The sequence below is a fragment of the Pan paniscus genome, chromosome 13 (genome assembly GCF_029289425.2).
Source record: "Pan paniscus chromosome 13, NHGRI_mPanPan1-v2.0_pri, whole genome shotgun sequence".
Taxonomy (NCBI): domain Eukaryota; kingdom Metazoa; phylum Chordata; class Mammalia; order Primates; family Hominidae; genus Pan; species Pan paniscus.
In genome coordinates, this window is record NC_073262.2 from 81,822,156 (window position 1) to 81,835,463 (window position 13,308).

The following is a 13,308-nucleotide window of genomic DNA, read 5'->3' on the forward strand; positions in this document are numbered from 1 at the left end:
TGAGTCCCTGATTTAAAAAAAAAAAAAAAAAAAAAAGGTGGGATAGGGGGATTCTCATGATGAAAAGTTTAAGCCAAACATTTAAGAAGAATGAGGCAATGGGTAGAAAATTTAGAGACCACCTCAGCAGATACATGCCACTGGTAAATACACATTTTAAAATGGATAAAGTCAAGGCCTGGGGCTTACTTAGACTATACTAAGTTCCAATTTTAAGTTATTTAAAATCCTTGAGCCTCGTTGACCTCTGTAAGGTTGTGAGGCCAAAATTAAATGAGATAAATTTATATAGCAAGCTTAGCACAGTACCAAAAACATAATAAGCACTAAAACTAGAACTAAAACCTAAAATTACCACTTTGTTCCTATCCCTTGAATCCCTTTCTCCCAATTAACCTAAATAAATGATAAAACGTTAAAAGCCATTCTCCTTAGTTATCATTTAAATTTTAAAATTATATGCCTTTCCACAGAACCTTAAAGTAGCTACCTTATTTGTTGAATTCATTTAAAATTCTTGATCTTTCTTTCAATATCACTGATATCCACTTAAGTGAATTCTTATGATTCCATGTTACTACCAACTTATGTTTCCCCTAGACTGGCCTGCCATCAACTACTCTCATTGTATTTGCTTCATTATGAGCTATATGTAAGTCAGAGTACCTGTGAGGAAGGCCCTCTTGACTTTCATTTAAATTGGATAATTAAAATTTTACCTCTCTAGAAGCCCTTCTACAGAAGGCCAAGTGCATGAGAGCAATCTGCCCTCCGCATCACTCAAATGTTTTCCTTTTCCTTTTCAAATCATATCTTCAATACCCTTAAAATAAATCAACAAATGTCTACTGGGTGCCTACTACATGCCAGGGGATCACATAAACATTCTGTGTGGAACATGAGGAAACATAAAACACAAGACTGGCATCAGATCTCAAAAAGTTTGTAATCGTAGATGTTTATTAAATGTTAATTTGTGAGGGGCTGAAATTCCTGAGGACACAGCTGTTAAGTTTCTTCTGGGCTACAAATAAATAAGATCATCGTGAATCCTGATGCTTTATGTAGGAAATAGGGGACCAGAAGAGAAAGACATGCCAGAATCACCTGAGAAGTTTCTTCGAACTACACTTAACCAAGCCTACCACCCACCTATAGTTTCAGAATGGGGTGCAAGAGGGAGAATGATACAGACACCAGAGCATGCAAAAGCTCCCAGGTGAGTCTCATCATTTCAGTGCTCACACATTTAAAATCACTGGCCTCCTTTCTTAAATTACTTAAACATGACATATTATTTTCATTTACAAACCTATTAGGATAGAGGTGAGATATACTTAACTGCTTAAATTCAAACCTAAGGAGTTGAATTTGAACAATCCAATAGTGATAAGTGCATTTTCACAACTCAGTCACTGCTAGGAAGCCAGGCACAGTCCAATAAATTAAATGCATTTGCCATTTTCACCAGGATCTGTTGCTGTAAAATAAAAACCATTTCCTGATAGACAAAACCTAAATTACCTGTAGCATTACGACTACTGTTTTCACCACATTCCACTGTGATTTTCTGCCATCCACAATCACTGTAAATCCTCTAGCCTTACACTTCTCACTGAAACAAAATAAAATTACAAAGCATTAAAACAAGCTCCAGATTTCGTTCTTCATAATTCTAAATAAAGCAGGTTTAAAACTTAATCGCATATGGAGTAGAATTAATCTCACTTGGTTTAGTTTACATTGTCAATAAATAAAATTCTTGAGAGTATCCTTTCATTTTCTCAAGCAATTTATTTTTCTCATTTTAGGAAATGTTCACAACTTACAAACTAATGTGGCAAGAAAATTATTCTAAAAGCATAAAAGTCAATGTCTTAAAAAGTAAAGACATCAAAGCAACATTCAAACAGTCCTACTAGTCTCTCAATTTCTTCGTCTGTAAAATGGGATCACAGTGAAGTAAGTTACTAATTGCCAAATGTGTTATATATTTCTTGTCTCACCTTCCTGCCAGAAGTATAAGATTTGTGAAGTGATAGTTCAAAACAGATAGAAAATAAAGTAAGTTATTAATAAACCACAATAATGGGCTTCTTAGCGTTCCTTTGGAGAAATTTAATGAGATGAGGTAGAACTTGCTGATTCAAAAGCTTGGACAGACCATGTCTAACCCACTTATGCTCTCACTTTTGCATTCTCAGTCACAGGACCAGCAAAATACTATCTTCAGTGTTGGATTCCTGTATTACATTGAGTGATTTAAGTATTAACTAAACACTTCCCAGAAGTCTAACCTAGTAAAACGCAACAACTTCTGGAGGGAAAAACTCCATTCTAAAGGCCAAAACTACATACCTATCATTATCATTGTTATTATTATTGTGTTTACTTATCAACTTAATGTAAGGATCTCAATTGCTCTCCTTCCAATACAGTAAATGGAACTACAGCTTTGCTTATCAGAGCAAGATTTTGGTAGTGAAACCTGTCCCCATCCAAACTGTTCCCAGCTACATACATTACAGGGAAAAATAAACAGACCTTTTCCTGGGATTTAAATCCACCAACAGTTCAGGGGACTTTACTAGTCCTCCTCTTCTCCCTCCAAGCATGCACACTAGTTCCAAGAAGACTCTTGGAGAAGTCATGCCCTGTTCTACCAAGAAACAGTAAGACCACAAGAAATGAGGATGATATTGCTAAAAGTTTAGAGTGGGAGGGAACAGCCAAGGACTGAAGCTGAGCTTCCAAAGTAAACAAAAGAGTGTTCAAGAGGTAAGGCAAACTGATGCATATGTTCACACAAAAACCTGCATGTAAATATTCACAGCAGAATAATTCATAATAGCTGAAGAGTAGAAACAATCCAAATGTCCACCAACTAATGAAGAGGAAAACAAAACACAGTATAACCAAACAATGAGACATTATTCAGCCATAAAAAAAGAATGAAGTACTGACAGTTGCTAAAACATGGCTAAACCTTGAAAACATTATGCTAAGTAAAGCACGCCAGACACAAAAGGACACACATTGAATGATTCCATTTATATGAAATGTCCAGAATAGGCAAATCTAGAGACAGAAAGCAGATTAGTGGTTGACAAGGGTTAGGAGGGAGGAATGGAGAGTGAGTGCCAATGGGAACAAAGTTTATTTTGGGCTGATAAAAATGTTCTGAAATTAGATAGCATAATGGATGCACAACCTGTGAATATACTAAAAATCACCGAATTGTCTACTTTAAAAAGATGATTTTTGTGACATGTGAATTATATCTCAATAAAACAAAAGTACTCTATTTTTGGATGTGCATCACAAGATAAAGGATCCACTAAATATTCCTTGGGAAAAACTAAAGGTAAGGCCAATACAGTGATCACTTGTGGGTTAGCAAAAGAAAATAAAAGACTTGCAGAAGGGGCTAGGCGTGGTGCCTCATGTCTCTAATCCCAGCACTTTGGGAGACTAGAGCAAGAGGATGGCTTGAGCCAAGGAGTTTGAGGCCAGCACGGGAGACCAGCAAGACTCCATCTCTATTTAAAAAAAAATAAAAGACTTGGGGAGAGAAGCAAACCTGACACACAATGACTATCTGTGGGCTCAAGTAATGAGGGGACTCCTGGAGTTCTCCACCAACAAAACATCTAAGAAGACCACCATGACATAGGAGAGGATACAAGCCCAAGAGTGATCAGCTAGGCAGGGTAGCTGGCTGTTGAGCGGTCTGGAGTAGTGGCAACAATGCAGGGATTCTACTAATGCCTTTTTTAGGAAGGAGAGCTAAGACACAGCAGTCCAGGAGAGGGCCTTCCCACCAACAGAAATGTGCCATGTGCCATTCTCATAATGTGATACTTTCTCAACACTGGCATCTGTATCCCTGAGATGCAGGTTACACAACCGTTTTGTTAAATACATTTTATACAAGCAATACATTTATATTTCAAAGCACACTATAAATTAATCTGTACATTAAGACTAAGAAAGTAATGAAGCTTGCAAATACCATCTGTAGTGATCTTAAAGGAATAAAATACTCTAAATTTATCTTTCAGAGTACTTAGAAACACGCTTAACTCTGTCACATTCTCACATTTTACTAAGATGGATAATGAAAATACACAGAATCCAAAGATAACTATTTCAAAATTGCCAGACCAAGTGGTCTTTCAGGTACTTGAAAGGAAATAGTTTTGTTTTTTGCTTCATCCCTGTAAGTGGAATGATGGCTTAAACTGCTTTTAACAACATATTTAATTTAGAAGCATGTTATACCCTTTATAAAGGGCCTGTTGTAGGACCTGAAGTGTCATTAATAACAAATTCCTATAGCCACTGTTAGCATGTTTATAACTATACTTTAAGAACAGTAATAGAAAAAAAATCTAAGACCCAGCCTCCTAGTTCCTAGTCCAGTTGAGCCTTTCAAGGGTGACATAGCTGAGTTAAAACAGCTATGTAAAGGTGAAACTGTCTAAACAGTCCACTCACTTTTGACACAGAAGACAATGTTAGAGGATTTCCTGGGGCCAACATCCTGCAGATCTTCACTCATTTCTTTGATTACAACTAAAGGCTCCTTCTCTTCCACTCATACAGCTCTGCTGGTACTTACATAATGGCACTAATTTCACTTATGCTTTTATTATAATTACTTGTTTACAATTCATCTTCATTAGATAATATGCTTCCAGAAAGCAAGAATGTTATCTTACAAATGTCCTGGCAGCTTCTAGCACCATGTTTTAAATATGGAGTGCCTTTAATAATGTTAGATGACACACATCACATCACTCCTCAGACACGACAATAGCTTTCCATCTCATTCAGAATGGAAGCCATTGCCTACATGGTCTTCCATGACCTGACTCCTGACTCTCTTCTGATCCCCCTCCCAGCACTGTGCTCCTCTCTCAAACTGTTCCAGCCACACTAGCCTCCTTGATGTTCCCAGAACATGTTAAACCTGCTCCTGCCTCAGGGCCTTCGCACTTCCTGCTCACTCTGTCTTCAAGGCTCGTTGATCAGATTCTGTAGGGTCTGCCTCTCCTTTCAATCATCTCTGGTAAAATATCTTCTTATTTTGTAAAGTATCACCACTCTATCACTCTGACTCTTTTCATGCTTTGTTTTCATAGCACTCATGAATATCCAAAATACTGTACACTTAGTATCTGAAACACAAAACAAACTTAGGGCCAACCTGTGTAGAAAAGAGTCAAGAAATGCTTCCATTCTCAACTGTGCTAGGTTACCCACTTAAAATAGCTATATATCACACTTTGTCCCTGTGTTCATTAAAAATAAGCACAAAGTATAAGAAATTGAGTAATTTTTTTATTTTTGCAAGAATTTTGAAAAGCTATTATTATATTCAAAACGTTAAGATAGTCATTGCATGAACAAAACAATTTTGGACATCTCCTATTAGGAAGAGGCTACCTTAGCTAGCTACACTGCTGGAGATGTTGGCAGATGTTCACAGCTGGAAGTAGTTAAACATTAACAGCTGGAAGCTGGGAGACAAAAGCAGGTCACAAAAGAATGTAGATATACCAGAAATGAAAAAACCTTTCTAGACACATGCTGGGCCTGATCTGCTAGGGTAAACTTAAAAACATTCCTAGGACAAAAACAGGGGTGAAACATGGGAGATAACGTGATAAAAACAAAGTACACTATTAGTTTTAGATTTTCTAAGTGGTGGACATATGGGTGTCACCGTATAATTCCTTCAACTTTCCTGCATATATGAACATTTTAATAAAATGTTGGGGGGTTACGTTTTAAAAGCACTCCTGAGTGGTGGAAATTCTGAATGAAAAACATTGGTTTTAAGATCACACATCTAGTTAACTGCTCTCTAGCATCGCAATGGAGAGATCAAAAACACCTTAGCTCTCTAAGGAAATGGCAAGTACGGATAAAAAGCTGACAGCCATGTTTGTTAATCCCAAAATTATGGGAGGCTGATCCAAGAAAGCAGACGGATAGAGTTTTCATGAATATTTGAGAAGGCCAAACTTTAGCAAAACAATCATAAGAAATAAAGTATCCAGGTATCTATTTTGCCTTGCTAGAATGAGTTCTTTCATCTTGCTTCAACTTACACCTTCTCTGCTAGTTGGCAGGTACGTGTAGATATGCAGAAACTGATTCATCATTTACACTGGAGGAACATCATATGCACATTTACATGAGAAAGAGAAAGAAAAAATTTAAATAGTATAGGCTATTTTGCCTTCCACTGTACTTCCTGCTTATCCACGCCAGAGTGAACATGAGCCCAGAGATGTGAATGAATCTGCTGGTCCTTTAGCCTCCCTCAGTTACCCAGTGCCTCGGACAGGGTGAGCATCCTGTTGAACTGAATGTGATTCCAGTATACACAAACATGCATTTTCTTAAAACAAACCTAATCACAAGCCAACTATGTCTTCTGGAATTCAGTGTGAATAACTTGCTCCAATGCTGAAGGAAAACCTAACATGTTCATGGAAAGATAATACAGTCTCTGATCCACCCTCAGGCATTTTTCAAGAGTAACTTTGACAATTAGGAGTTTTTGCTTTTCATTTGAACCTCAGAATTGGACTTCACATGAGATGCAACTACACTGAATTCTACTCATCTGAAGTACAAAAAGGCTCTAAATTGGTGTCAGGAATCGTGGACTCTCATCCCAGCTGTGCGACTCACTAGGTGTGAGATCTTGGGCAAGTAACCATAACCTCAGAGTTTCAATTTCCTCAACTACAAAATAAGGCACTTGGCTCAGATGGCACTTGACATATTTAACCTTCTATGAATCCATCTATGAATTTTTTTTCATAATTTGTAAGCTATAAGTCTGGCTAACCATGGTTACCTAAAAAGCAGTTTGTTATCTAATGATGAACAAGTTAGCAATCCACAGCTTGGGGGATTAGCAAGATTACTGCTAATGCAATTAGCTAATGCTAATACTAATGCACTGACTACAGGTTCTCATCATTTTCACCCCCAGAAACTGAAAAAATTGAAAATTTTCACATGAAGACCGCTGTTTCCACAATATTAAAAAAAAAAAAAACAGCAACAGAATCATTAAATTATAGAACACTATTGGATGCAGGTGCGATTAAAATCAGTTGTTTTAACCCCATACTCTGCAAGGTGGTTTAAATGGGAAAAAGCTATTGTGTCAATAAAATACAAATACAGGAAAAACATACAAAGAATTGTTTACTCTGATGAAAATGTTTAAAATTCACTAGCTAGAACTTAAGAGCAGTATATGAGATAGTCGTGTTCCTTTTTCTACCTCTACATTGTACACACACAAACACACACACACACACAGAAACCTGCCCTCATTTACATGCTTAATTGTAGTGGTTTACAAATCTGGTTGCACATTAGAAATACACAGGAAGCTTAAAAGACTTTTTAAAAATTCTGATAAGCAGGCTTCCCAAGAACAATTGGATCAGAATCTCTGGAAGTGAACCCCCCATCACTAGAATTTTGAAAAAAATCTCCAGATGACTAATACGCAGTCACAGTTGTGCCTCAGTCCCAATTATGGGAGAAGCAGATGGGGAGGAAGCTTTATTTTTTTTGTTGAAGTCATGGGTAGACTAGGACAAATAAAGAGGGTTAAGTTGGGTCTTCACTGAAGAAATGTGAAAATTAAAGTTAAAGGCCCTTTAGATTAAAATATAAACAAACATTTTTGACATTTTTTAAAATAAAAATATTTGTAAACTCCTAATAGCCTTCACTCACTTAATACCTTAAAACCTGCAGACGTATTTATATCAATATGGTGAAACAGCTTACCTAAATAAAAGATGTTTTCTACTGATTAAATTCTCCAATTTTCCTAAAGTTATATGATATAGATGCTTAGTTACTGGGTTCCTTAAAAGTCGACAATACATACATTTTGGAAATCTGTATATCCTTAAATTCATCAAGAGCATAAAATAAGCATTTTATCTGCAATGATGTTATAAGTCATTGATTTTAGTATCTATAATTATAATTTCACTGCAAATAAAAGCAGATAAGATAGCAAAGTGTAATTCAACAATAGAAAGAATCATTAGTAACTGAATGAAAACATACTGAGATTTAAGAAAAGACACCTTTAGAGTCACCTTGGAATGCTGAGTAGGTAGTCTAAGGTGACACTCAGCTCATCCATATTTGTCTGTTCAAGGCATAATGGAATTGTCAAAATGAGGCCACTCCGTCTGTCCTTTCCTCCTATTAAAAAAGAGATTTAAATTTAACATGTAATACATATTAAGGCATAATCTGAATAATATACATTTGAATCCAATCTTACTAAAATAATAAGTTTAAGATATAATTTGGAAAATATCTAATGGCTACTTATAGATTGTAAATTTTTATGATAGTATAGAAGAATTACAGAAAATTTAGAAAAAAGGAAAAAAATTCACCCATGAAATCTCCACCCAAACATAGCAAATATCACTTTATTTAAATTTCTTCCATTTACTGTGCTTAATGTAATCAATTCATCAAACACCTCTCACGTGCCCAGCACAGTAAGTATTTGCAAGTAAAATAAAATAAATGTCCAATCAACCTAGGAAGAAAATATTTAGGAGATAAGAAATATGATAGTTTGTTATGTTCTATAAGATATATAAAATTATAAAAAGGGATTTAGAAAATGATTAAGAGCTGCAGTAAATGTGAAAAGTTTCACTGAAAAGTTAAGACTTGAGAAAAACAGAGCTGGGGGTATTGGCGTGTCTGTAGTCTCAAGTCCCAGCTACTCAGGAGGCTGAGGGCGAGAGTATCACTTGAATCCAGGAGTCCAGTACTAGCCGGGGCAACATAGCAAGATTGCATGGAAAGAAAGAAAAGAAAAGAAAGGAGAGAGAGAGAGAGAAAGAGAGAGAGGAAGAGAGACAGAGAGGAAGGAAGGAAGGGAGGAAACGAGGAAGGGAGGTAGGGAGGGAGGGAGGGAAAGGAAAATGGGTAGAATTTGTAAACCAAGTCAAAAGAGTATTCTGTGATGAGGAATGATCTAACTCACAAAGGTCAGACAGGCATATACTGTTCATAAGACAATAAAGATAAAACCCTGCCCAGCTGAGAAGGGTACATGGGAACTGGATATTGAAGTCTGAAATCCAGGTAGTAGAATACAGTTACATTCCATGTACGTTCAAGTCCCTTTCAGTGTGCCAAAAGTATAATGTAACTTTTAAATACTTTTATGCCCACATCATGTCTTTGGAAGTTTCCTACATGTCTGAATTTCATACTGAAGCCCATCTTCTGACCAAACTGACATTTGAGGTAATTTTAGAAGCTTAAAAAGCAGCAAATACTGAAAGAAACAATTCCACATGATCGCTAGACATCTATCACTAAAAACTGAAAGGTGTGAAGAAAAAGACTCATATTAGTGACACAAATGCAATTCATAACATATGAACCATAAATGAACCTCTGTCCTCCATTAGGTCAACCATTACTGCCATCCAACCACTTTGTTTAATGTCAACAAATAATCATCTAAGGTGATTCAACTTAGTAATCAATCAATACGACTTCAATTGCCTATTTTTTGTTCAGAATATGTGTCATTTTTCAAAAAAAAAAAAATGGATTAACACAAGTGGTTTTCAAACTGCATCCCCTGAATGACTCTGTTGGTTTGAAAAAATTTTCTCTATTACTAAAAAAGTTTGGAAATTACTGGCTTAAATCATCAATGGTCAAGAGAGGGCGTTAATAGGAACAGGCTAAGAAGTCTTTCATTTACTCCTCAAAATTGCTAAGCTTTATCCACGCATTAAGCCAAGCCCCAAAAAAGGCTCACACCTGGACTATGGCACTCTGACTCACTGTAGAATTGTCTTTAGAAGATAAATTTAACATTCAGGGCTATATTTAAATCCATTCCCTCAGCTTTCATTCAGGGACAATAAAATAATCACCAGTGTAAAAGTACCAGAGGGGTGAAAGCCAACAGGAAAAAGACTTTCAAGATAGTTATGGTCAAAAGCATCAAATGCTACACAGAGACAAGCATCACAAGATGCAAAAATGTCATGGTAAAGATTATAAGAGAATAATAGTGTCTACTATTGAAAAGAGTGTGAGAACACAGGCATTTTCACACACCATTGGAAAAAATAGAAATTGAAACAATCTTCTTGGAGGGCAATCTGACAAAACCTAACACAAATATAAATGCATATTATCCTTATACCAGTTCTACTTATAAAAATGCATACTGCTGAACTTGTACAAAATAGACAAAACTTTCCAGGTATAGAAGAGAAAAAAATGCACAAAGCTATGAATAAGAATATTTACAAAATCATCATTCATATCAGAGTATAATATATAATATAGCATATATTAATATTATATATTGTATTAATATAGTATAGTATTATAAATTCAATATATATTACATATTGTATATATAGTATATATAATGTATATAATATAGTATATTGTATATTGTATAATAGTAATATATAGTATATGATATACTATATATTACTTATATATACAATATATATTATATCGTTTTTGTATATTATATATTGTGTATATGTAATATATGATATGTATATATGTTATATATGTATATAATATACAATATATAATATAGTATATTATATACATATATTACTATTATACAATATATAATATAGCATATTATATATAATATAGTATATTATATACAATATATAATATAGCATATACAATATAACATATTATATACAATATATAATATAGCAATACAATATAGCATATTATATACAATATATAATATAGCATATACAATATAGTATATGATATATAATATAGCATATACAATATAGTATATGATATATAATATAGCATATACAATATAGTATATTATATATAATATAGCACATACAATATAGTATATTATATATAATATATAATATAGCATATACAATATAGTATGTTATATACAATATATAATATAGCATATACAATATAGTATATTATATACAATATATAATATAGCATATACAATATAGTATATTATATACAATATATAATATAGCATATACAATATAGTATATTATATACAATATATAATACAGCATATACAATATAGTATATTACATACAGTATATAATATAGCATATACAATATAGTATATTATATACAATATATAATATAATACTAGGAAAACATGTCAATTATACAGAGACATAACATACTTTGAAAAAAGGACATTAGTATTATCAAGGCAATTAGGACAGGACATAAAAAAGAATAACACAGAGAAAGCAAGATAATGCAGTCCAAATAACTCTGAGTTGGCAGAGCTACAGTATCTATACTAAATCATGTAGAGATTTACTCAACGATCTAAACTCCAGAAGATCACTACACCCAATGTACCATACATACATGGTCCCACTCATAGCTTCCCCTTGACTCATCTTAGCTGATACACACTTCAAGTTGATAACCGAAGATAAATTCAAGTGTATATAAGCAGTTTTGAACACCAAAGAGTGAAAACAGAATAATGGATATTAACTCCTTCAGTGTACTGAAACTTTCTCAGAGGAAGATGGAAGAAAAAAGCTAGAAGACAGTTATCATAAAAACTAATTATTCTGTATTTCAGAAACAATTATTTGGATGCCAGTTAGTCAATTATTATTACATTTTCATATCAGAAGTGAGACATCATGACATCTACCTTGTAGAGGTCATTTTAATGAAATTACAGAACAGAATAAGTATCAGAAGACTGTATTTTCAGGGATTTTTTTTTTTTTTTTTTTGAGACGGTGTCTTGCTCTGTCGCCCAGGCTGGAGTGCAGTGGCGCGATCTTGGCTCACTGCAAGCTCTGCCGCCCAGGTTCATGCCATTCAGGGATTATTTTTACAGTTCATTCCTAGAGAGCTTTCTCCGAATGTGTAGAGCATCAAAAATCTTAAAGGAGGCTAGAGAAGAGTCAGATCACACACAATGGGAACCCTGTCAGGCTAACAGTGGACTTCTCAGGAGAAACATTATAAGCCAAAAGAGACTGGAGGCTTATTTTCAGCATTCTTAAAGAAAAAGATTTCCAACCAAGAATTTCACATGCCACCAAACTAAGCTTTATAAGTGAAGGAGAAATAAAATCTTTTCCATACAAGTAATTCCTAAGGGAATTCATTACCACTAGACCAAAGAGATCCTTAAGGGAGTTCTAAATATGGTAACAAAAGAACACCTGCTACTACAAAAACACATTTAATTACATAGCCCACAGACCCTATATAGCAACTACGCAATTGAGACTACAAAGCAACCAGGTAACAACTTAAAAATAGGATTATAACCTCACATATCAATATTAGCCTTGAATGTAAAAGGTCTAACACCCCACTTAAAAGACACCAAATGGCAAGATGGATCCAAAAAAAAGTTTTGGCCAAGCACAGTAGCTCATGCCTATAATCTCAGCAATTTGGGAGACTGAGGTAGAAGGATCACTTGAGCCCAGGAGTTTGAAACTAGCCTGGGCAATATATAAGGACACCTGTCTCTACAAAAAAATTAAAAATGAGAAAATTAGCTGGGCATGATGGCACATGCCTGTGGTCCCAGCTCGTCGAAAGGCTGAGGTGGGAGGACTGCTTGGGCCCAGGAGGTCAAGGTTACAGTGAGCTATGATCGCACCACTGCACTCCAGCCTGGGTGGCAGAACGAGATCCTGTCTCAAACAAACAAACAAAAAACAAGACCCATCCATCTTCTGTCTTCAAGAGGCCCATCTCACATGTAATGACAATGACAGGTTCAAAGAAAAGGGTTGGGGAAAGACCTATTACACATATACAAAAAAAGAGCAGGGATCACTATTCTCATATCAGAAAAAACAGACTTTAAACCAACAATAATAAAATAGGACAAAGAAGAGCATTACATAATAATAAAGGGTTCAATTCAACATGAATACTTAATCATTCTAAATATATACACATGCACCCAACATTGAAGTACCCAGATTCATAAAAAAAGTAATTCTGGACCTACAAGATGAATTAGACAGCCACACAATAATAGCAGGGGATTTCAACACTCCACCAATAGAGTTAGACAGATCATCGGGGAGAAAACAGACATATTCTGAACTTAAATTTGACACTTGACGAACTGGACCTAATAGACATCTACAGAACAGTCTACCCATCAACCACAGAATATACATTCTTCTCATCTGCATATGAAACATACTCTAAGACCAACCACAGGCTCAGCCATAATGCAAGTCTCGATAA

General features: G+C 34.9%; 1 protein-coding gene across 3 annotated transcripts in view; it reads right to left on the reverse strand.

Annotated features, from left to right (window-relative positions):
- Positions 1-13,308, reverse strand: part of SESTD1 (SEC14 and spectrin domain containing 1) — a 162,290-nt gene that overhangs the window by 72,322 nt on the left and 76,660 nt on the right. For 2 of the 3 annotated variants that reach the window (XM_034954591.4, XM_055108824.2), the window contains exons 3-4: positions 8,148-8,256; positions 1,525-1,615 (exon numbers count right to left, since the gene is read on the reverse strand). In XM_034954591.4, the coding sequence (XP_034810482.1) occupies positions 1,525-1,615; positions 8,148-8,256 (200 nt within the window). Of the gene's footprint in view, positions 1-1,524; positions 1,616-8,135; positions 8,257-13,308 lie in introns of those variants that run through there. The other variant, XM_034954592.3, reaches the window with a different exon arrangement.